The sequence below is a fragment of the Neovison vison genome, chromosome 10, assembly GCF_020171115.1.
Source record: "Neovison vison isolate M4711 chromosome 10, ASM_NN_V1, whole genome shotgun sequence".
Classification (NCBI taxonomy): Eukaryota; Metazoa; Chordata; class Mammalia; order Carnivora; family Mustelidae; genus Neogale; species Neogale vison.
The window spans coordinates 74,105,956-74,130,713 of NC_058100.1; the positions used below are offsets into that span (position 1 = coordinate 74,105,956).

The following is a 24,758-nucleotide window of genomic DNA, read 5'->3' on the forward strand; positions in this document are numbered from 1 at the left end:
CGGCGGCGGGAGAGTCTCCCTCCGGCTCCGCGGCTCCGAGCTTGGGCAGTAGCCCCTGCTGCCGGGGGCGGAATTGGAAGTGAGGTGGAAGGAGTGGCAGTGTCCCCTCAGGGGCCATGCTAGGTGCCAGAGCTGGCTGCTGCTTGACAGAGCGCCCTGGGGCGGGCTCCACGAACACCCTCGGCTCTGGTTCAGCTGACACACGCTAGTCCCGCTATTCCTTCTCCCCCGGGGGCCTCGGGGCCGCTGGGTCCTGTGTGGTCCTGCTTCCGAGAGACTGCAGGTTCCTGCACTGGCCCCTGGAGGCCAAGCCCTTCTGCCTCTGAGACGCTCAGGACCTGACCATTAGGGCCATGTGGGGGAGGCGTGGGGTGTCTCAGGCACACCTTGGTAAGAAGACCCTCCATCTCTGGTGCCAGGAGACCCCTCCACTTTTCCCACCCGGCCTTACTCCTCCTCGGCCTCTCCCAGGGCAGAGCTCTAGCTTCTGCCTGCCATGGCCCCAGAGATGCCCCTTTGTATGCTTCTGCAGAGCCTCAATCTCCGGCCTTAAATTGGACAGGGCCGCCCCCGCAGAGCCCTCTGGAAAGGCAGCAGGATTCGCTCTCCTAGTGCAGCTGGGAAAACAGACCCAAAGCAGGGAATAGATGACTTGCAAGCTGGAGACTGCTGGAGATTTCCCTAGCCCAAGCTTCTGGCTGGCTGCTTTTCTGGACTGCACGGACTCAAGCAAGCAGAGGGCCAGGAACAAAACCATAGTTAGGCTATCCCAGAGAAACATCTGGTGGTGGTGGGGGGGGATGCTTTCTGGGCCAGTTGCTCCCCACCCCCCTTGGCTCACTCCTCCACACAAGAGTGGGTTTTCCTATCCACCTTGCTTCTGAAGCTGATGGAGAGAATGCAGGTGTCACATAGAGAGACCCCACTTTAAGGCACCCAGCTGACAAATCATTACCAATTAGGGTGTGATTAGCCCCATTATCAAATTCTCTTGTAAATGGAAGACTCCTCCTCTGAAGAAGCAAGTCTGTGTATGCTGGTTTTTCTGTGGGTTTTATATAAGACTGGATGCATGGGGGATATAGAAAATCTTCCAAAAAATCTCAAGATCCTTCCTGATTCTGCCTCGAGGTTTAATTAGAAATCTAGCAGGGTGTTTTTTCTGTTTCTCCTTCTTTCTTTTTAAAAAGTATTTTGACTTACAAAAGCTCCCTTATGTGGAATTTTTTAGGACCTGGGGTAGTGCAAAGAACAGGAAGGGGTAATGAGGAGTATTCTAAATGGCAGGTTGGTGAGCCTGGTTTTGTGAAAACAACAGAGATCCACACCTAGCTGGGCCCTGTCTCCCTCACTTGCTCCACACCTCGCTCACGGCTCCCTCCCTAACCAGGAGCTCTGAGCAGGCAGTGGAAAGGGTCCTGGGGCTCACGGGAAAGAAAAATGATATTGGTAACAGCAATAACTAACTTCACCAAACTGTCGCTCAAGGCCGGGCACTGTCCTCCGTATCTCACTTGTACTGACTTATTTGTCTTCCCCACAACCCTACGGATTAGTACTATTTTCTCCCCATTTTGTGCATAAGGAAGCTGAGGCACAGAGAGGGCAAGACACTTGTCCCAGGTCATACCGCACAGCTGTTTAAGTCAGGATTTGAACACAGGCATTTGTCTCTAGAAGCAGATGCGTGGGAAATGGCTCTTGCTTTATGAGCAGTCAGCTTGAACTGCGTAGGGCACAAGTTACACCCTGTCCTCTCCAGGCACAGGCATATGGGTTGCGGATTCCTGAGCTGACACTCCTGGGAAGGAAACCCAGGGCCTCTGGGGCTTCCTGCTGGTATCTGAGGGTGGGGGTAGGGTGCGGTGGAGGGCATTAAGTCCTATCAGTTCAAGTTCACATTTAAATTTGCGACCTCAGTCCTCCTGCCCCCAAAACAAAATGTCAGGAAGAACCCTTTCCTTTGGCTAAGAGCAAAGTGGACTTCAGTGGGAATGAAAGGTGTGGCAACAGGGGTGGTGTGTGTGTCCACGGGAGTCACTACCCAGCTTGGACCTGACAGCTTGTCACAATCCCCAATTTCTCAAAACAAAGCCCCAAAACCAACCACTAAAGCTTAACTCTGTGGGCCCTCACTACAAGTTCAGATGCTAGTACCCCCGCCCCCAACCCCCATACGCTTTTCAGCTTAAGTGATTACCAGCTAGTGCTAGTGCTCCGGGCTGGTACTGGTGAGAGCATGGGGGCAGGGTTGGTTTGACACATGGCGAGGGCCAGATGTTGTGGACAGACTTCCCGAGAGGCACTGGGCGGCTCAAGTCAAGAGCTGCCTACTGCTTGGCCCAGACTGAGGACCAGGGCTGAAGAGGGACATGCATTGGAGGGTCTGCACGTGAACAGCCTTTGGATGTTAGAGACGGACAGGACAGGACAGAGCTCTCTGCGCAGTGTAGGATCAGGACCCCCTACCACCCCTCATCCCCCGCCCCCATCTCAGTCAGTTAAGCCTCTGCCTTTGGTTCAGGTCCTGATCCTGGGGTCCTGGGATCAAGCCCCACATCAGGCTCCTTGCTCAGTGGGAGCCTGCTTCTTCTCCCTCTGCCTGCTGCTCCCGCTGCTTGTACTCTCTGTCAAATAAATAAATAAAAATCTAAAAAAAGAGAGAGAGAGAAATATCTTGCTTATCGGGAGCAAGGAGCCATTCAGAGACGAGAACACAAAGTCACCCGGTTGGCAGGGTGTATAGGTATGTGCTTTGTCACATAGGAAAGAGAAAGGAGTATTTAGATAAAAGGTTAGGGGTTTTTCTTCCTGGTTTCTTGGGGACCTGTCTAACCACCTCGGGCAGTTTGGGAGACCCCTTTATCTCAAAGGCATCAGGGTAAATAAATGGCTTTCAGACCTTCCCTGGCCTTCTCCCAGCCTCACCTTGGCCTCCCTCCCCTGCATGCACATTCTTAATTGAAGGCTTGACTTCTTCCCGCTGTACTCACGGTCTCCTTCTCTACCTCTAATTTTCCCACTCCTGCAAGTCCTGCCCTGCCCCAGACCCAGGTCTCACTCCCTCCAGCCCCTTGCATGAAATCCAGTCTTCCTTCCATGGAGGGGTTTCCCAGGCCACCGTCAAACCTGCTTCCCCAAGACGCCGGCCCCCTGAAGCACCTGGAACATAATACAAAAGCCAGTTTCATTCTCTGAACTGTGCCCTGGGTGGTCTCCCATCTAGAAAGGCTCTGCCTCTCTCTCCAGCAGCTTGTCCACACTTCAGCCTGCAGCAGACCTGGGCTGAGAGCCTCCTGGGGGTCTGGCCCCAGACGTGATTCTTGCTCTAAAAAACTCATCTCAGTGGGGCACCTGGGTGTCTCAGTCATTGGGCATCTGCCTTCGGCCCAGGTCATGGTCTCAGGGTCCTGGGATCGAGCCCCAAATCCAACTCTCTGCTCAGCGGGAAGCCTGCTTCTCCCTCTCCCACTCCTCCTGCTTGTGTTCCCTCTCTCACTGTGTCTTTCTCGGTCAAAATGGGTAAAATCTTTTAAAAAAAGAAAGAAAGAAAGAAACTCATCTTAGCCTGGGAGTTACCATATGACCCCACAGTGCCACTCCTAGGTATATGCCTCAAAGAACTGAAAACATGTCAACACAAAACCTCGTACAGGAATAGCGGCATTATTCATCATAGCCAAAAAGTGGAAGCCAACCAGATGTTCATCAGTGGATGGACGGACAAACAAAATGTAGTACACCTACACAGCGGGGTGGTATTCAGCCAGAAAAAGTAACGAGGCTCTTATGCACACTACAGCATGGGGGAAACTTGAAAACAAAATGCTAAGGGAAAGGAACCAGGCACAAAAGACCTCGTGCTGTATGGTTCCATTTCCGTGAAAGTCCTGAAGGGGAAAATCTACTGATACAGAGAGTAGAGTGGTAGGTTCCCAGCATATGGGAAAGGGATGGTGCGAGGGACGCCCTGTGGGTACGGGGTTTCTCTCTGAGGTGAGGGCAATGTTCTAAACGCTGTTCTAAATGTTCCAAAGATGGTAGTGACGGCTTCACAACTCTGAACGGCTAAAAACCACCGAATCACATACTTTGAAGAGATGCATTTTATGGTATGTAAATTATCTCAAAAAATTTTTAAGATTTTGTTTTTCTAAGTAAGCTCTATACCCCCCGGTGGGACCCCAACCCACAGCCTGGAGATCAAGAGTTGCACATCCACTGACAGAGCCAGCGAGGCACCCCTGTCTCCGCTTCTTTTTTCTTTTTTTTTTTTTTAAAGATTTTTATTTATTTATTTGACAGAGATCACAAGTAGGCACAGAGGCAGGCAGAAAGAAAGGTAGAAGCAGGCTCCCCGCCAAGCAGAGAGCCCGATGTGGGGCTCGATCCCAGGACCCTGGGATCATGACCTGAGCCCAAGGCAGAGGCTTTAACCCACTGAGCCACCCAGGCGCCCCCCGCTATCTCCGTTTCTTAAATAAAAAAAAAAAGAATCTTGAAATGCAAAGGTTTCAAAACTCATCCCACCCCTTAATTCACTCATCCAACAAGTATCTTTCGAGCCAGACCCCGTTTGCAGGGGTGAACACAATGGACAAGGTCCCCGCTCCCATGGAGCTTACGCTCCGGAGCCCCCGTCAGTGAACCGGAGGACGGGAAGCAGGGTGGGGTGGAGCGTAGCAGAGTTGAGAGGTTACTTTTACCAGCGGGTCAGGGAAGGCTGCTCTGAGGAGGTGACATTTGAGCTGACGTCTGAAGGCCAGGAGGGAACCATGCATTCGAGTAACTGGAGGAGAGGGTTCTGGGCAGACGAAGCTGCAAGTCCATCCAAAGCGGGGAAGTGCTCCCTGCAAGGCTAGCTCCCCAGCAGACCAGGGGCGTGGTCACACACGGGGTGCAGCAGCCCCAACCCGACAGCCCTAACAGGCCCTGAGACCTGCCTTAGGTTGGGATCTCCCCAAAGACAGGCTTTCTTGCTGCTCCCTCTGAGTCTCCCGAGCCTTAACACAGGGCCCTGAGCAAGCTGGGGTGTCATTGTGGGAATGACTGGTTAGAGGGGGGCCTTCTCCTTGGCCCCTCGGTCTGGGTTGTCCCTTCCCTGTTGGGCAGCTTGAGCTCCGGTCTCCAGCCTGCCCAAGATCCCAGGAGATGCCCTGACTCCTGTTTTTTTGTCCCAAGCCCCCATTCCTCTCTTGGAAGCTGCCGGCTCCTTTCGGCGTGGGGAGGACCTGGGGGTGCCTCTGACACTTTCTGGGTTCCAGGCGCTTCTCCTCTTCCCTGGCTCCTCCAGGAAGAAGATTATCAGGTTGGGGATGTCCTGAGGCAAGACTGTGGGCACAGCAGTGCCCAGCCTGGGGTCCCTCACGTCGCAGTGGCAAGGGGTTGGTCCTCAGCAGCATTTCTCACCACCGGCGGGCGTGGAGCGCAGGCTGGGCTGGTTCATGTCTTACTGCTTAAGCCCTTCCCCTGGTTGGGAGCCAAGCAGCCCCTCCTCTTATCACAGAACCTGGAGGGCCAGAGCCAGCACCCTGGCAAGGCCAAGTCAAGGTGATCACGTGTATCCTCGGGGTAAAGCAGAGCACCTGGGCCAGCAGGGTCGGCAGCGTGCTCAAGGTCACACAGCAGACTGGTGGGGCAGGCACCACGAGGCTCTCCCTCCCCCATTTCACCTTCTACATGGAGCCATCAATGAGTAACCTGGCCATTTCTCAGGCTTCCTGAGGAAGGGTTCCTTAAACTCTCTGAGCTCTTCCTATATCTCCCCAGGCCTTAGGGAAGTGGGACCCCCTCTCTCACTGGCCTGAATTAACCTCTGAACCCAGGACCAGGGGAGGGAGGATCAACGAATGACACAATGCTGGCCTTCACTGGACTGGGAGTCAGAAAACCGGATCCTGACTCTTTTCCCCTGTCGGGGCTCGGCTCCTGATCTATAAAATGAGGGGTAGGTCCTTGCTGCCACTGTAGCAGTTCCTGAACCGACCTCCCACGGTCACCCCAGACCAGCAGGCTCTACGGCCCAGCCTGGCTGGGACATCCAGGAGCTGCTGAGCACTCTCCCCTGGCAGGGAGGAGGTGAGCACTGGGGAAGGGAGCTGCCAGTGGCCGGAGAAAGATCCCAGGGAGCAAGCAAAAGACTGTAAGATCACACCGACTGCACATGCACAGCAGCCACAGGAGACAGAGCTTACCGTCCTTGTTCATAAAGGAGCTAAGTATTCACCCCTGCAAGCTCAGAGGGCTATGGCTAGGTATTCACCCCTGCAAGCTCAGAGGGACTGGGTGTAAATGCTTTGCCCTGAGCCGCCGCTGGAAAGTGGAGGGTAAGGAGGACCAGTCTTTTTTTTTTTTCTTTTAAATTTTTAATTTTCAATTGAAGTGTAGTCGACATACGTATTTTATCCATTTCAAGTGCACAACATAGTGATTAGACATTTCTGTGTGCTAGTCCGATTATACATCCTACTACATTTGTGCTGCCAAAGCCGTTTTGACATTATTATTCCATAATCTTCAATTACCCACGTTCCTGGAAGGGGCCTTTGACCAAACCATTAAGTGACCAAACCAATTAGTCTATTTCAGTCTGGCTCTGGGATGTATCTGGGACTTCTTTTCCCTTGGCAGCAGTACGCGTTCTCAAGAAATGTGTTCAGGCTGAGTTTTGGAATGCCCAGGCACAGCCCTGCTGAAGCAGGCTGTTGCTGGGGTAGAAACACAGGCTTTCCTGTGCCACAGCCGTCCCCAGGAAACGGGGCATGTCTCCATCCCCCGGGAACTGCAGGCCCAAGATGGGCTTCGCCCTCCCCAGCCTCAGCTGGTAAGTGGCAGGTTCAAATCATGCCCCAGGGGCTGGCAGGAGATGCAGGAAGGGGCCTTCCCAGGCCAGTTTCCCTCCAGCCTCTCCTGTTTTCTCATCCCTTCCTGGCTGTCCCTGAGCCCGGGAACAAAAATCTTCCCTGCGGGCATCGAGTGTCCTCCAGAACGACAAGGTGAGAAGGTACAAATGGAAGAGAGGGAGGCCAAGACGGGGCAGTCCACCGTGACCGTGGCCTTTCCCCCCCACCTCTCCCCAGCCTCCTGCTGCTGCACTGTCATCCCAGCCCTACCTAAGGCTTTATCTCTGGCCTCTGTCTCTGTCTCTGACTCTCTCGTCACGTACCACAACTCCCGCATCAGGCCCCACTAAGTCTCCAGGCCATCCTGTGTGGGGTGACAAGGCAAGCCTTCCTTAAGCACGTTTCCCATCTGGGCGGCAACAGCCAGCACCCCTGCATGGAACAGCAGCTCAGGGCCAAGCACGGTGCCAGGCACGGGGCCCGCAGCGAACAGGTGACACACATGCCTTGGGAAGCTCGCCACGGAGCCAGGAGCCAGCAGGTATCCCAGGAAGGGCTTGAAGCTGCCAGAGGGACCCCTGGGGGCTCGTGTTCCAGCCACCACAGCTGTTCCCACTGGTTCCTAGTGGGGTCTGTGGCCCAGCACCGGCTCTTTTACACACATGCGTGTGTGCGCGCGTACACACACACACACACACACACACACACACACTCCCTCTCTCTCCCTCTCTCTGTCCTCCACGGAAGCGCAGCATGACTTAGGAATTACCAAGATGAAGACCTGGGTTTGAGTCCAGACGCTCGGCTGCTTTACTCTCTCAGTCCTAGTTTACGTGTGGGTCCAGCAGGCACCGTCACAAAGCCGACAGCCCTGGGCCTGTGAGCTAAGGTTTGCTGTCATTGTCTTTTCCCGCAGCTCTCCTGGCCACGCTCACTTGCTGATCCTACGTCCCATTCCCACAGGGCTTGTCCACGCTCACTTCTACTTTTCATTCCTTCAGGACTTCACTACAGGGCTGTTTTGTTTGTTTGTTTATTTGTTTTTTAAGATTCTATTTGTTTATTTGAGAGAGAGAGCATGAGCCAGCAGGGGTTGGTGGGGGGCAGAGGGGAAGGGGGAAGCAGACGCTCCACTGAGCAGGGAGTCTGAAGCGGGGTCTCGACCCCAGGACCCCAGGATCAGGGCCTGAGCTGAAGGTGGACACTTAACGGACTGAGTCACCCAGGCACCCCTACAGGGCTGGTCATTAGCCACATTCGTCTGGGTCTTTCAGGGCCACAGTGATAATGTGTGAACTCTTCACGACAGTCTGCCCTTGACTTGGGGTGTCTACACTTTACTGCAGAGTGGTGAGCGAGGTGGTGGAGAGCTCACCCCACGCCATGTGCCCACTCGATGGGGAGAATACTGGAGGGGGAGAGGGGGACCTTCTTGCTATCCCTGAAGTCAGACCAGCCAGGAGGCTGCCGGGTTCATCTTGTGCAGGCAAAATAACAGGAAAGAGAGAGTGAGCCATCATGAGAAGGCTGCCGCGTTCATCACCCGTGGAGACATGGGCATCCCCTCTGTGCCGGGTGCCAGGGAGCGAAGGGAGACTCGAGGCCAGTTGCAGAGGCAGAAATGCATGAAGCTCGGTGGGTCCCCCAAGCTGTCAGCAGGGGAAAGGGGGACCAGGAGAGACCTGAGCAGGCCTTCCCACAACACCACCCTCCTGACCCTCCTTCTAGTGGCTGGGGTGAAGTGTGGCTGGAGTCCGCATCTTCCTGCTCACACAGAGTTGGGAACAGACAGGGGTCATGATCAGTGATCTCCCCAGCAGATCAGCCTGGAAACAAGAAAAGAGGATGTAAAGAACTAGTGCTATCGGCAGGGGCCTTCTGATAAAGGAAGTAATCAAAGATGGACCAAAAGGAGGAGCAGAGAGCCAGAGGGGGCAGAGGCATGACCTTCAAGGGAAAGGCATAGCTGAGAGCTCTCCTGGGGCCTCCCTCTTTGCCTTAATGTGCTGGAACCTCAGGTCTTCTTGCCACACGCCCCTGCCACCTCTCCAGGTCCAGCTGCCAGAACTTTTCATAATCTGAAAATCTTCTGTTATAACCTCTTTGTTCCAGAACCTTCTTCTTTTGTTTTAAAAGTAGGCTCTATGCCCAGTGTGGTGCTTGAACTCACAACTCTGAGATCAAGAGTAGTATATTCTGCCGACTGAGCCAGCCAGGCATCCCCAGAACCTTCTTCCTACCCAATGTCCTTCACCCACATTAGCCTTTCAGAGTGGTTCCAGAAAACACTAGACATCCTTCCTTTCTCAGAGTCTGGTTATTAGGTAGGGCGGCGTACCAACGTGATCTTGACAGAGCCCTAAGACATACCATGCACTCGCTCCCTCAGGTTCCATTCACTTCCCCTCATTCCTGAGGGGAACAGGCCTCAGCCTGCCTGTTGTGGGCTCCTCTGCAGGAAGGTCAGCCTCCCAGATACCTCTCATTGAGGACAGCCACAAGGACTCCATTCCAGAAACTTGCAGAGCCAAGATCTCTGCCCAATGCCCAGGGGGATGGGGTGGAGGAAGGTGCCAAATTACCCAAATACCTTGGCTGCAGGCTTTGGTTCAGGTTGTTTCAGTTGGCGCCTGTGAAGGGCCCTTTGGCCATTCCTGGGTGGGGAGAGAGCACTGCAGCCCTGCTGGGGAGGGGAGGGGTTCGGGTTCCGCCCCAGGCCCCACCCCCACAGTTTCCCCAATATGGCACATTACCTTGGGATGCTCAAAGCAGATGCCCCTCACACATCCGTGAGAGGGACAGAAAGAGCTCTGTGTATAATAGTTTATGAGTAAACTATTCATTTATTATTTTAAAGGTTTTATTTTTAAGTCCTCTTTCCGCCCCTCGTGGGGCTTGAACTCAAAACCCCAAGATCAAGGGTCACACGAATCTGCTGACTGAGCCAGCCTGGCGCCCCTCTACCTAAGCAATTTAAAACTGCTTGTACGTGAAACAGGAGCAGTTACACTTCCTTCAGTGCGTATCGTGGGCCGCCTCTGTGCGGCAGGGACGGCAACCCGAGAAGACGGGGGACACAAGGGACATCGCATCTGCAAGCCCCAAGCTAATGACAGAGCTTCTTCCGCAGCCCCCTCCCCTCTTCTACCGGAGGCATTCCCGAGGCTGCCCGGTGGCGGGGGGAGGACAAGGAGGGGGCTCTGTGTTTGCAGAACCCAGAGCCCCTCCCCTGACTCACGCCTCTGCCCCTGCAGCCTGGCCCAGTCGTTATGGGCCCTCTTCACGTCCACGCTGGCCATCTCGCTGGTGTTTGCCATCATCCCCTTATGCCGAGACGTGCAGGTGCTGGCCTCAGTCATGGCGCTGGCGGGCCTGGCCATGGGCTGCATCGACACCGTGGCCAACATGCAGCTGGTAAGGATCTACCAGAAGGACTCAGCCGTCTTCCTCCAGGTGAGTCCACTCGTGGGCATGGGGCTGGGTGGTGGGAGGCCACGGGGTGCTCCCTGGGCCCCGGCCACCTCTCCTGGGCCTCTCCCCGGGGCTAGGTGTCTTTTACTTTAGGCCCGGTGGTGATGCGGGAGGAGACCTGGGGACTCAGTGCAGTGTGGCCACTTCCAGTCATGATCTCTGGACTTGGATCTCCTCCTCTCTCAAAGGCGGTCATGCTCCCTGTGTGCCGCGTGGTCACGGGGGTCTAGGCGCCCCCCAGAAGAGGTTCTTTGTGAACCCGAGAGTGCTGTGATGGCAAGACGGGAGTGCTTGTTGTTTTCTCGACTCCTTCCCCCTCTCTGTCTTTCCCTTCCTGTCCAGCCCTGCCCTTTATCAAGCCCCCATCCTTATGGGGGTGTTAGCTGGTAGATGTTATCATGGGGCCAGCCCCCAGGTGTGGTTAAGATTTGGGAAAGAAGGAAGTGGGAGGGAGGAGAATGGCCACTGTCACCCAAGTTCTCCCAGACCAAGAAGGTCGTGGAGAGGAACATCTCTCCTCACCTCTCCTGCTTCCCTATTGCTCCCCCACTCTGGGACCAGGCAGGGGCTCCCCAGATGGGGCACAAAGTGGGGGATGAGCTAGGAAGCTTGAGCCATCCCCCTTACCCCTGCCACTTCTCTTCGCTCCTCAGGTTCTCCATTTCTTTGTGGGCTTCGGTGCTCTGCTGAGCCCCCTGATTGCCGACCCCTTCCTGTCTGAGGCCAACTGCTTGCCTGCCAACGGCACAGCCAACAGCACCTCCGGCAGTCACCTGTTCCACGCGTCCAGGGTCCTGGGCCAGCACCATCCCGAGGTGTGGCGTTTGTCCAACCAGTCACTCTCCAAGCTGCCTCTGCAGGACAGAGCCGGGACCCGCGTGTCCTACGCCTTCTGGATCATGGCCCTGATCAATGTGAGTGCCATGAGGGGAGGGCTGGGGGGGGACAAGTAGACAGTCACACCCACCAGTCCATACCAGCTCCCAGGGTAGACTCTTCTGATTATGAGCAACGTGCTGGCCTGTGGGAAGGCAAGGGGATGGGAAAACTGACCCCCTCCACGGAGGTGTCTGAAGGCAAAGGGGGGGTCACAGCAGGTCATCGTGAAGGTCCTTGCTGGGGACAATCCATGACTGTGATCTCAAGGGAGATAAAGCCGTGAGCAGGTTTAGCACAATGGAATCAGGGTCAACTTTCAAGCCATCTGAGGCTCCATGGGAGCTCTTTTCCTCTGAGGCCAGACAAAGCACATCCAGGGGCAGAGCCCTGTATGATGTCAGGCTCTTCCCCAGGGTCCTTCATCATTGGTGGGATTCTCCTGCGCCCTGGTGTGAGGTGGGCTCCTGCAGAGGCTGGGGGATGGACGAGATGACGTCTGAGGGGTCCTGCCTATACCAAGGCTGCCATAGAGCAGAGCGGAGAGGCCACTCACGGTGACTGGGTCAGTTACTGAGGCCGCTCTGCTCCCCAGCTGCCGTCCTCCCCATCAGCCTGACTGAGTCTGGTTAGAAACCCTGGTGCTCTGCAACAGGTCCCCGCAGAGGAGCCCAGGCTGTGGCCAGAGGCACCCCTGCCCTCTCTCCAGCTGGGGAAGCACCGTCAGGAGCCAGGAGCACCAGCAACTGACCAGGACTCCTGGCTGGGGCCGGGCCTGGGCTGGCGGTGCCAATGGAGTACTCCAGGGGGCCATTTGCCTGACTGTGGGTGGAGGACCAGATGGCTTGTCATGACTGAGGGCCTCTGTTGACTCCAGGCAGACTTGTCCCCCCTCCAGGGATAGGCAGGCTGGGTTCAGGCACCCAGCTGCTGTTGGGCCTCAAAGTGACGGGGAACATGTCACACTGAATGGGGTCTCTGAGATCACCCAGTCCTGCGGAGCAGCAGAGGGGGGGTGGCACACCGTCCCTGGGACCATTGGTGGCTAGCAAGGACCTGATCAGTGGCTAGCAACGCTCTGGCCGGGCTGGAACCCTGGGTCCCCGCACAGACCCCCTTCCTCCTGCCCCAGAGTCAGCGCTCATTTTTCCTTTCTTCTCCTTTGTAATTTTCCTTGTATCAGAATCTTCCCTCAGGGCTCTCCAAAACCCAGGCCCCATCTCTTGCTCTTTCCATGTTCTGCCCGTGTGGATCGTTGCTTTGGAAACAATACAGCGTTGGGCCTGTGGCTGCCAAGGGGGGACCTGCGACGGGCAGGAGCACTGTCCAAACAATGTCGAAGCTAAGACTCTGGGATTAGGAAACTGGAAGGTCCGGCTTAAGTGGCCAGTCTGTTTTCTGTTGCCCCACGAAGTGCAGACTGGAGGCGCTTGGCTGCAGGATGTCCGGACTTCCATACTGGCTTGTTTCTGAAGATAAACAGTGCAGCCCAGAAGAGAACAGGGCCGTGCACGCTTGCGGGCGTGAATGTTCACACTCACTCACGCATCTGCACAGCCCACCCGCACAGCCCACCTGCACTCTCGGGCTTTGAAGGCGGAGCTCGCCTCCTCTGAATGGGCTTCTCATAAAGGCAGTGTTCCGCGGGGCCAGTCCCCCGTGGCGTCCTTCCCACCACGTGCCTCCCTGGAAAGCCCCACTTGCAGTGACCAGGCTCTTTACAGCTGTTTCCCCTTGGCCTTCACTCCGGCCTTCTGCTGCTGGAGGCCTCTGTGTGAGGGTTTCCTGTTTCCCCCATCAGACTGGAGGGAGGGCTTGTCTCCCCCATCAGACCCAGACTCCTGAGGCTGGGGGTCATCTCCTCCCCCTTGGGCCTGATGTGTGGTGTTGCCGTGGCGTGTCTGGCCTGGACGCAGCTCCGAGTATGGAGGGAGGCTCCCGCAGGGACAGCACTGCAGGGAGGGACCAGCACTAGGCTGGTGTTCTTGGGGGGGGCACCCCTGGGAAAATGCCCCCATGCGCCAGCCTGGCTCCAGGGACCGGGAGGCCCCCTCGGGGCCACGTGGGCCCTGCTGCCTCCCGCGTCCACAGTGGCTGCACCCATCAGGGTGGGGGGGTTGGGGAGGGCCTCTGGGGAGCTTCCGCAGCCCCCCGGGCTTCCTCTCTTTCCTGAGCTAAGGGAACCGGGAAGAAGCTGCGGCAGGAAGCAGAGGTCGGACTTGACAAGAGCTTCCTGGAGGGGGGGGAGCTTGGATGGAGGCAGGGCACCCGAGGGAGGCGGTGGAGGCTTCTCCAGGCAACCACAGAGGCAGGAGACACCTCTCATTGCTCTGGGGGTTCCCGAAACCCCAGCGGCTTAGTGGGACTAGCCGCACGCGGAACACCGGGCTTGTGTGTACATGCTGCTCGGAGCCCGCATCAAAAGCAGCTCCTGTCTCCGCTTTCCAGTTTGGACATGAGGTCCCTGAGGACAGGCTCTGTACCTTCTCGGAATAACCTCAACCAGACAAGCCCTGAGGGGGCCTTGGCCCTGGACACAGTCAAGACGCCCAGGCTCCCCTCCCACTCTGCCCCTCATCGGCCGTGTGACCAGGCATTGAGGCTTTTAGGGTCTGTAGCTTCCCGTTCTGATCTCTTCCCGTTGCAACAGGTCATGACTGAGTCATAACTTTGAGCCTCAGTCGCCCCATCTGGAAAATGGGCATAGTAAACAAACGCAAGCTGTCTTTGTAAAGTGTCACATGATGTCCCGGCACGAAGCAGTGTGGGGGCACCATTCAGGGTAAGGATCTTAGAAACGAGTTTATCTCTGGCCCCTCTCCAGGACCAGAGCCCTGGTATGAGTCCGAGCCTGGCATGGGACAAGGAGCTGTCTGCCAGAAACGGATGTGGTTAAGGCTGGGCCGCAATTAAACCAGTCTGCGCTGGGTCAACACACCTGGTGCCCTTGGCCTGGGACGGTTGTATTTCCCCGGTGGACACCCCGGGGAAAGAGCTGTCTTCCATCAGGACTGCGCAGACGCTCGCTGTTCGACTGTGTGGTGGTGTCTGCTACGGGCCAGGCTCGGGAAGGGGCCCGCCTGCCGGGAACGGGGCTCTCCTGACCCTCTGCCCACCCACCAGCTCCCGGTGCCCTTGGCCGTGCTGTTTCTGCTGTCCAAAGAGCGGCTGCTGGCCTGCTGCCCCCAGAGGAGACCCCTGCTCCTGTCTGCCGACGAGCTGGCGCTGGAGACGCAGCCTCCTGAGAAGGAAGATGCCTCTTCCCTGTCCTCCAAGTTTCAGCCACACCCAGGTGGGAGCTCTAATGACCTTTGCCGCTCACAGCCCCACACCGAGGCTGCCCTGGTGTCCCCTTCCCCCGGAGGATGAACGTAGATCCCATCCTGGGTAACGGTGGCTGGAAACAAGCCACAGCACTGCTGGCCTGGCGAGAAGGGGCTGGAGCGATCCTGCCGAAGCGTGCGGGTTCGGGTTGCCATCCAACAGCCCCAGCCTCCCCTCTGCCTAGACCGACCTGCGTGACCTGGGCTGAGTTACTGGATCGCTCAGAGGCTTGCCTCCACCAGGACTGAGAGGGCCGTCCCTAACAGGTGGTGGAAGTTAGTAGAAGGTGGGAGGCGGTACATGGTCCCCATTCTGCCAGGCTCTCTACCTGCCAGCTGCTTCTCCCGGGCCTGCAGGGGGGGAAGGAGCAGGAGTTGAAACTCACCCTCGTCCTTGTGTCTCCTCCAGGCCACGAGGACCTGTTCAGCTGCTGCCAGAGGAAGAATTTCAAAGGAGCCCCTTATTCCTTCTTCGCCATCCACATCACAGCGGCCCTGGTCCTGTTCATGACCGACGGGATGACGGTGAGCCTGCCCTCCTCCCGGGAGCTCCAGCTGGGGGTAGCAAGAGAAAGAACCAAGCATCGTGGTTTCCTAAAGGCCTCACCTCTAGTACAGTGGATTCAAACATTTATGCTAAGTGGGGGAGACTGTCTACAGAATTGTTCGCAGCCCCTTGGTACTATCTCTTCTGTCCTAGCCCATTGTCTTTATTTTCCTTAATTCTGTGGCTAGGGGCTTCTCTGGTTTGTTCCCAAGGGTGGGCTACCCACATTTTTTTTTAAAGGGGCAGAACCCAGGGGCACTTGGGTGTCTCAGTCGGTGAAACATCTGCCTTCGGCTCAGGTTAAGATCCCAGGGTCCTGGGATCAAGCCCTACATTGGGCTCTCTGCTCAGCGGGGAGTCTCCTTCCCCCGCTGGCCCTCTCCCTTTCCCCCCACCGCTTGTGCACATACACTCTCTCAAATAAACAAAAAAATCTTTTAAAAAAAATAAGTAAACGGGCAGAGCCCTATTTCTCCAGGTAGAGGTCACGCCGTGTAAACGCGAGGGCACTCTGCTTCCTGGAACACATTCCAAACCCCAGCTTCTCAAGCCATGTGGTAAACAAGCGACAGGCAGGACTGGGCCCAGCTCCGGGAGCCACAGGGGCCTCTGCTACTCTAGTTCGTGTCTGTCCTCAGAAGTCTCGTAGGATTCGGTCGGGGTCCTTTTGAATGGCTGACCGGATTAACTGACTGCCACATCAGGGTCTCTCCAAAGAGGAGGCTCCAGGACACAGATGGCCCAGGGGGAAATACACGTGCTAGCCCTGGTTGACTTCCAACTCTCGGTGTGACCTCGGGCAGCTCACTTCTCTCTGCCCCCTCATCTGTCAAATGAGACACTCTGATACCCCTTTTGTTCAGCCGTGGTACCCTTCCTTCCTGTGGCATCCTCATAGATAAGACATGTGGTGGAAGTCTGCTCCGGTGGAGGGACAGGGTGCAGTGCCCGCATGCCCAGACCTCCCGGGGCCCCCTGTGGAGACCCAGAGACGCCCCCTCCCCCATCCCGCCACTGCCTTCCTTGGCCTGCCCCTCAGGACAGGTGCAGTCTGTAAGCTGTGGCATGGCATGGGTCCTGTCCTCAGCTCAGGCCTGCATGTGTCTGGCGATCCCGGCTCCAAGCCCCCCTTTCACTGAGGCTCTAGGAGCAGGACCAGTCCTTCCTCAGCCCTCAGCACACCTGCCCCCACCCTGGGTTTCCTTTTCTGAGGGTCCAGCTGCCCTGCAGGTGTGCTCAGCAGGGCCTGTCTCTCCACAGGGCGAGTATTCAGCCTTCGTGTACAGCTATGCAGTGGAGAAGCCGCTCTCTGTGGGGCACAAGGTGGCTGGTTACCTCCCCAGCCTCTTCTGGGGCTTCATCACCCTGGGGCGGCTCATCTCCATTCCCATCTCTTCCAAACTGAAGCCAGTCACCATGGTTTTCATCAATGTGGTAAGTGGCCTCCTATCACTTCCTGGAAGCACAGGAGGGCTATTTACTCCTGGCCCTCCTGCTGCCCCAGGACATTTGCTCAGGACTGGACTCTGCCAGCAGAGCAGGAATGTAGTAGATGGAGGAAAGCAGAAGTGAGAGGCGCTGGTGAGGAAGGGATGGAAATCAGAAGATGGAGCCTCTCTGTGTGACCTTGGTAAAACCTCTTTCCCTCTCTGATTCTCTGATTTTTGTACCCATAAAAGAAAGGGGCTATAAGAGGTGGTTACTGCTGTGAATGGAGCAGATCCCAGGGCACAACCTGCCAAGGGTACAAGGGAAGCAGGTGCAGGCCTTGGTCCTCCTGTGTCCTCTTGGCGCCTAGCTGGTCAGAACCCCATGGCCACCCGAATCACCATCTCTGGGCTGGAGCCTCAGAATCTGCATTTTGAAATTCTCCCAGATGACTCTTCATAGCCAGACTAGAAGGTAGGATGGGATTCAGGGAACTGGCCTGTCTCGACAGCTGGGTGTCCTGGCCCAAGCATTCAGACCTGATGTGTGTCCATGTCAGCATCTGTGATGAAGGGTCTAGATTACAGATTCCTGTAAGGTCATCTAGCCCAGCCTCCCTTCCAGGGCTCCAGTCACATCTATAACATCCTCTCTAGGGGTCCACAATCTGCTTACATACCTGCAGTGACTGGGAACTCATCCCTTTCCAGGTAGCCAAATCCACTGTCAAAAAGTACTTCCCTGCGTTGAGTTTCCAGCGGAAAGGGGGTCGGGAAATAATGCTGGGGCTACAGAGACCAGAGACCATGAGCTGCAAGAAAGGCCTTATCATTAGCTTTGTGCTGGTCGATGACCTCTAAGAAAGAAATTCCCGTTCACTGTAGATGGGAGGTAGTGTGGGCAGAAGCCAAACTTAAGAGGGAGAGGGAGACAGGAAGTGGAGGTGGGACTGTGGCAAATATTTCTGAGCTGGAGAGAGTTCTGCTTGACAGGAGCCTGTGTGTAGGCAGAGGAGAAAGGGAGAAAGCCTGGGAGGAGGGGTCTGGGCAGATGCCATTGTTAGAGAGGAAAGCCCCGGGGTGGGCCTGCAGTGGAGAAGGGAGCGTGAAGCTCAGTGAGGAGGAGGCTGAGGGGGCGCTCCAGGGAAGGAGCAGGTCATGGGGTGGAAGAGTCGGGGTACATGTACTCCAGGTGGCCAGCCTCTGCGAGACCCAAGGTCAGCTGCTTAGACAGAGGACAGTGGGGTGGGACTCTGAGTCTGGGGGGAGAAGAACATCTGAAGCCCGCATATGACTTAGCCATTGATGATAAGAAACACACCTGGACTACTGGCTTTTTAAAAGGAAACTCATATTCCTGGGCCCAGCCCAGGCTTCATGAACCACAGTGTCCAGGGGAGGGAACCTAGCGATCTATACATTTAACCAACACCCCAGGGGTTCGTGTCATCAAACAAGCGTGGGAAAACACCATCCTAGAGCAAATGACTCCCAAATACATTACCGGTGCTTTGGCAAAAGACAGATTCCCGGGCCCCTCCCTCAGAGATTCAGACTGGGGTGCAGAGAGAGGAGTCATGGCACCTGGATCATTTTCAGGGCCTTTCAGCTGCCTTTGGTGGGCACCCCATCAGGGTTACCCTTCCACAGCCCTGAGTGAGTTTCCTGGCTCCGCACCTGCCCAGTGACTGTCCCATAGTCACTGCGACTTCTTCCGAACGGTCCTTTCATGTTTAAATTCATGGTCACCCTGCTGCCTGTTCTCCTGGGTCTCCACGACCACTTCCTGGTAAATGAACAGCCATAGGGGAAGTTCGGCTAGGGAAGAAGATGGGCAGGGGAGGGTCGGGATGAGGGTGGCCGGCAGGTGGGAAGCAGGCTGTGTGGGAGGAGGGCTGCCTGGTGGAGCGGCTAGCTGGCCCTGGGCGTGCTCAAGATTTTGTCACCCAGGCTAAAAGAAGAGAGGTGTTTTTCATACTCCCCCAAGTCTAGGGATTTTCAGGGTGACTCTTCATGGCTTTCCTGTAAATTTCCTACAATTTCAAATCTGATTTGAAAATGGGGTAGCCAGGCAGCGGGGGCGGGGGGCAGGAACAGCATCTTCAAAGCCCTGGTTCTGCCCCAGGCATGTAAGTTGGGAACTGACTTTCCGGAAGGGGCCAGTGCCACGGTGGCACGGAGCGGGGAATGGTCCGGGCAGAGGCCGCTGCTGGTTGAAAGGCCCAACGGTGGAGTTAACTGGGTAACTGGGAGGAAGCATGGTGGGCAGGGTCGGCGACAGGGAGCAGGGAACCAGGTTGGGGCAGCCGACGTGGGCTAGATCCTGCAGAAGGCCTTGGAAGCCAGGTTTGGGGTTTTATTCAAAGTGGGAGTAAGGCAGGCCTTCAGTAGGTGTGAAGCAGGGAGTGGACATGATCTGCTTTGTATTTCAAAAACATACTCCCCTGTCCTGGGTGAGAGTCCATCAAGGAGGGAGACGGTGAGGAGCCCGTCTCGGAGTCCACACAGGAGAGGCTGCGGCCGGATGAAGGTGGTCACGATGGTTTTGGAGAGGTCCAAGAGTCTACCTTTTATTTGGGTGGAGGTGGTAGGATTTGCCCTGGCCTGAATGTAGGAGGGGAGGGAATAAGGAATTGAGGACTACCTTAGATCCAGGGCCTGTCCGCTGGGCCGACATCACTGATGTTGGGGGCCAGGGGGAAGAGTCGGTTTGGGGGAGGAAAGGCCAAGTTCTGTTCGAACAATCCTGTCAGCCAGCCAGTCACCCATCAAAGGGGCGGTATTTCGTGCCAGGCTGGAGCTCTGGACACAGGTCGTGGCTGGAGGGATGAGTTGAAGAGACTGGGCGTAGAGATATTTGAAACCAGGGCGCTGGACCAGCAGGAAATACAGACAAAGAAGAGCCAGGGGAGTCTGGGGCCGCGCCAACGTTGAAAGATTGAGCAGAGGAGGAAGAAAGAGCAGTGAGGCTGTGAGGCCATTTTCTGTGCCAAAGAAATACATTATATTTGGAAGCTTAACTATGTCTACTGCTTCTGCATTTTTACTGCATGAGAGAAGTCTTTCGCTTCGCTTCTCCGTTGTGAAGAGAGTGTCTCTCCGTCAGCCGCCATTTGCTGTGAACCCCCTCAGGGACAGGCTGACAAGGCCTCTGAGCCAGTCTGAGACTGAGATCTTGCATAGAGACTGGGGGGCTGGTAAAGAAGGGTGAAGGGCAGGGCGCTCATGGGTGGCCGTTGCTGGCTTCGTTCCTCCAGCTGGAGCACGTCCCTGGGATCTGCCCGAGGAGGGTGACCATCCCTTCCCTGTGCCCAGGCTCATTTTATCTGTCAATCAGCCAGGGTCGGGGTGGGGCTGGAGGTGGTTTCTTACATACCTTCTACGCTCAAAACACAAATACGAGGAGTTAGCGTTGTCTGAAGACAACAGTTTAAGAGCCCCTGTGCTGCTGTCATTTCTCCAGCACTCTCCAGGGGAGCTTTGGTAACCCATTCTGCACACTAAGGGCCTAGAATCAGAGAGATCAAGGACCTCAAAGCCCCAGACTTGGTACTTACACCTGGATCTTCTGCCTCCAGACCCAAGCTGCCTGTTTCTTCCCAGGGGAATTTCCACCCCCTCCCCGGGGAATTTTGCATAGAAAGTATTCAGTATTGGGACGCCTGGGTGGCTCAGTTGGTTAAGCCACTGCCTTCAGCTCAGGTCATGATCCCAGGGTCCTGGGACCCAGTCCCCAGTCGGACTCCTTGCTTGGCAGGGAACCTCCTTCTCTCGCTGCCTCTGCCTACCACTCTGCCTGCTTGTGTGTGCTCTCTCTCTCTCTCTCTCTGACAAATAAATAAATAAAAACTTAAAAAAGAAAGAAAGAATTCAGTGTTGACCTAAAAGCATTTTTAAGGAATTTAGAAAAAGCGTGACTTAACAAAACAATGCTCATGTGACAGAGACCCTTTCTGAACTAGAAAGATCTCTGGTCCCTGAGTCCACATCCCAGGGGCCTCTAACTGCAAGCAGGAATCTGGTCACAGGAGTCTGAGCTGAAGCCCTGGGTGGGGGGAGCCAAACTGCCACGGCCACTGACCCTCTTCCTGGGAGGTCCTCCTGGGTCCCCATAGGGTGGGGACCCCACCACCCACCCCTACTACCACCCCCAGCCCTGCCAGCTTCTCCTGTTACCCCTGGGCTTCCTCTGCGAGCTCGCGGCTGTTGGGGCAAGAGAAGCAGCTTGTCTTCGTCAGTGGAGGGCAGAGAGCTGATGGCTTGGCGGGAAGTCCCCATGCTCACAGATAAGACCTTGGGGACAGGCGGTACTGCTGCGCCAAGCGCTTCTTGAGTGTGATGGCAGGCCTAGCGGTCTGGACGGCCCCTTCGCCGCCCCCTCCCCCAGCCGCCGCCCTCCGTTCAGTTCCCGGGGCTTCCTCCGCGGAGCCCAGCCTGGGGAAGGTGCAGTTCCCACAGAGTCCACAGGGAGGCGTCCTGGTCACACAGCGCCGCCCTGGGGTCAGGGTGGCCCTTTCCAAGTCAGGAGCCCGAGGCCCCGTCTTCCCAATGGCTAACAGCCTCCGTCCTTACTGTCGAAGGTCGGCGTGGTGATGACGTTCCTGGTGCTTCTCGTGTTCTCCTACAACGTCGCCTTCCTGTTCGTGGGGACAGCCAGCCTGGGCCTGTTCCTCAGCAGCACGTTCCCCAGCATGCTGGCCTACACGGAGGACATTCTGCAGTACAAAGGTGGGTGGCCAGGGGTGCAGAGCCCCCAGCGTCCTCCCTGGCTGGGTGCTACGTCCTCCCATCCCCTTCTGTGGTATATTCCGGCTCCTTCGCTGCTCTGCCCCCTCCCCAAAATGCAGGCCCCCCACTAACCTCCGGACTGGGCTGGGAGCCGCTTCACAGGTGGGCCTGCGCTGACCCACGTGGCTTCCCCCATGCAGCCTTCCACCTGGGGCCCCTGACTTCGCGACCCTGAGAAGCAGCAAGCTTCTCCTTCCTATTTTTTGTTTCCCGTGGTAATGCCTGCCGACCCACAGCTGGCGATCATGGCTGTGCTGGAAATTCCGAGTCCCAAGACCAGGGCAGTGATGGCATTGGAAAGGGGTTGATCACTGCTCAGTGACAGCAGCTCCTGGCTCCACTGTGCTTCTGCGTGTTTTGGAAGCCTAGAGGAGTGGAACAGCGGCTCTGCACTTGACTTAGGGTTGTGACGTTGGGGTTCTTTGATGTCAAAACCTTCAAATTCTCTCCACTAATCTTCCTCCTCTTTCTGTAGCCTCCCAGCTGCACATAGCAAAATATCTTTTCTTAAACTGAGTTAATTAAAAATAATTATGTTTTGAACACTTAATGTTACCCGTAGAAGCCACTAGAGTGCCCTAGGGTGTCAGAAAACCAACGTCAAAGAGGAGTGATTTTTTTAGGGGAGGTATGGTGAGGTTGGGGGATGGGGGCAAAGTCATAGAGCCAAGACCAATTCAGCTACCCACAGTAACAAGAGATGGGAGGCCTGGGTCCTGGAAATTTAAGGATGATCTCCAAACCCCAAGTGAGTAAATGACGCAGAAAAATAACGTGGGTATCCCATGTCACACGGAAGATCCCAGAGTTCTAAGTGGTCAGCTAGCGTAAGAGTCTAGGAGCTCCTGGCTGGTTCTGTCCATACAACATGCGACTCCTGACCCCGGAGTCGTGAGTTCAAGCCCACCTTGCTTGGGCGCAGAGCCTACTTAAAAAGAAATTAATGAATGAACTAAGCCAAATGGAATAACAGTAATAATAACACCAATTGGTATTGGTTGATTCTGCCTGCAAATGAGCTCTCAAATCCATTTTCTCCTCTCTCGCCATCCCTGCCTTAGTTCAGGCCTTTCCCAGCAGGTGCCTGCTTGGAATTCTTCACGGTGCCCAGCTTTTCCCAGTTTCTGATGACCTGCCTCCCTGCCTTGGCAGGTCTTGGCCTGTCCCCTTCGCGTTTGCCTCCCTCAGTGGTTCTCAATGCTGCTACAATCACCTGGAGCACTTGTAACAAACCCCAAGGCCTGGGCTTTGTTTCCACAACGTTCGATGGAACGGATCCAGAGCCACTGGGGGCTCTGAAGTGCAGCCGGGCTGGGACCACTTGGGAGGCCATCCCCCCGCACTGCTGCGGAGGGCTCCCTGTGAAACAGAGTTGGCTGCGGCCTTCCTGGCTTCCTGGGGGGCTCTTTTCCTTTCTCACACCTCCTCCCATCCCGCTGCTTCTCAGGGCCTGCATGCTAGCCATGGTGAATGACCTGCTGTTCTCTGCCCGGAGTGCCCATTCTGCCCTGTCCCTGCCCACCCCTTCTGGAAGCTTCTCTGAACTCCCCTTGGAAAGCTGTACCCTTCCCCTTTGTACCTGCCTCAGCTTCTGTATCTGTGTCCTCTCCTTGATGACATGCTCCCTGCGGGCCCTGGAATGTCAGTTCTGCCTGCACGCTTTCAGGCTTTGTGATCTTGTACGATTCCCTTTTCTTCCCCTTCCTGAGCCTCAGTTTTCTCATCTACAAAATGGGGCGCACGTACTTACCTGGAGGATTGTTTGTGCATTTGAGGAAATGTAGAACACTTGACTTAGCAGCTTAACCGCTGCTCAATCTACATGTTAACTCTAGTCCCCTGAGTCCTCTCGGTGTTGAGCTCGGCACCTGCCGCACAGAAAGTACTGGAGAGTTTTCGAGTGAATGAGTAGAACAGATGTGGATGCTACTGGAATTCAGAGAAGGGAGTGACCGGTGTAGAATCCACACACAGCTTCACGGAGTTGATGGGATGGGAGCTGGCCCAGGATCTGGAAAGGCAGAAGGAGAAAGGAAAGGCATTCCAGGGAAGGGTGGGGGGCCGTGAACAGGGTGACAGCAAAGGCAGAGAGAGAGACCAATACAAGCCAGTCTGCAAGAAGACCTTGACGCCCATAGTCAACAAAGATGATCTCTGTTTTATTCAAAAAACACTAAGCGTCTACTGTATGTTGGCCTCTGAACTAAAATTCGAGGCACAGTCCTGTCTCTTGGGCTTGTAGACAGACAGTGGGGGACCTGGAAGAAGGGCGGGGTGGGGGGTTGCCGGGGAAAGCAGAGGTAGGCAGCATAATGCGGGTTTGGGGGGGGGTGCTGGAGGAGGTCTAACGGAGGGAGCTAGAAGATGAACAGCAGCTTGGCAGATGCAGAGGAGGAAGGGAGGCCAGGTGCAGCATGCCAGAAGCTGCCTTCCAGCAGGAGTGGGCAGCGGGAGGAAGCCGGGTGGTTCTCCCGGTGGGAGGGAGAGGAGGAGAGATCATGAGCAGGGGTGAGAGGTGGCTGAGCTCTCTGCAGGGATTATAAAGGGCCCTGCAAACCCCCATGAAAGCCTGGGAACTTGATCCTGAAGGGATGAGGCTGACAGCTGGCGGGGTCTCGAGGGTTCGCTGTGCACCTGCACGAGGCTACGGACGTCCCTGTACTGCATAGGACCTCCCAGAGGGCAACCCTGTGGAAGTGTTTGTGCCCATTTTACAGAAGGAAACTGAGGCCTAGAGAAGGGAGAGAACGGGCCTAAGGTCACAAGGCTAGTAGCTGACACCTCGGGGCCCGGGGCCTGAGCCGGACTGGGAAGCTTGGACTTGGAAGGTCTGTGCCATGTTGCCGGAGGGAGCAGAGGTGTGGTCATCAGGGAGGCCATCCGTCTGCCCAGGGCAGGTCAAGAAAGCTTTCTGGAAAGGCAGGTGGCAGTCAGATTGGGAAGGACCCTTCCTAATGCCAGGCTGAGCAACTTGGAATTCACCCCCAAGATAAACCTGAGGACATCAAGGTTCTAGAACCGTGAAAACGTCGTGACGGCAGGACCCAAGCACTCCCGCAGCCAAGTTAAGGGCCAGAGTGTGAGAAATCTGAGAAATTCGAAGTAGTCTTCTCAGGCCGTCGCACCATTTTCCGGAGTCTTCCCAGAAATAACTGGGGTTATACCAGCTGACTTCTGTCTCCTTAATTTGCGTTTACTGACCCAAACCCTTCTCTTCGGGTTAGGCTGTGCGACCACGGTGCTGGTGACGGGGGCCGGAATTGGCGAGATGGTTCTCCAGATGCTGGTTGGCTCGGTATGTGGGGAAGCTCGAAGGGAAGGGGCCAGCATTTGGGGGGACCCCCTCCGGGCGGGCGGGAGGCTGCAGCCAGCAGCTGTCCCTTCCCTGAAGGTCCCGCCCAGCAGGCAGGGCCCCCTCTGTGACCTGTTTCTGCCTCTGAGCCAGCTTTGAAAGCCGAGCTTCCGAATGTGGGACTTGGAGATG

The 24,758-nt window shown here is 56.0% G+C and overlaps 1 protein-coding gene across 1 annotated transcript in view; it reads left to right on the forward strand.

The window, feature by feature from the left end:
• Positions 1-24,758, forward strand: part of MFSD4A (major facilitator superfamily domain containing 4A) — a 29,929-nt gene that overhangs the window by 662 nt on the left and 4,509 nt on the right. Inside the window, exons 2-8 of the mRNA XM_044267744.1 lie at positions 10,097-10,295; positions 10,967-11,227; positions 14,313-14,481; positions 14,922-15,037; positions 16,320-16,493; positions 21,067-21,214; positions 24,499-24,569. Of these exons, the coding sequence (XP_044123679.1) occupies positions 10,097-10,295; positions 10,967-11,227; positions 14,313-14,481; positions 14,922-15,037; positions 16,320-16,493; positions 21,067-21,214; positions 24,499-24,569 (1,138 nt within the window). The remainder of the gene's footprint in view (positions 1-10,096; positions 10,296-10,966; positions 11,228-14,312; positions 14,482-14,921; positions 15,038-16,319; positions 16,494-21,066; positions 21,215-24,498; positions 24,570-24,758) is intronic.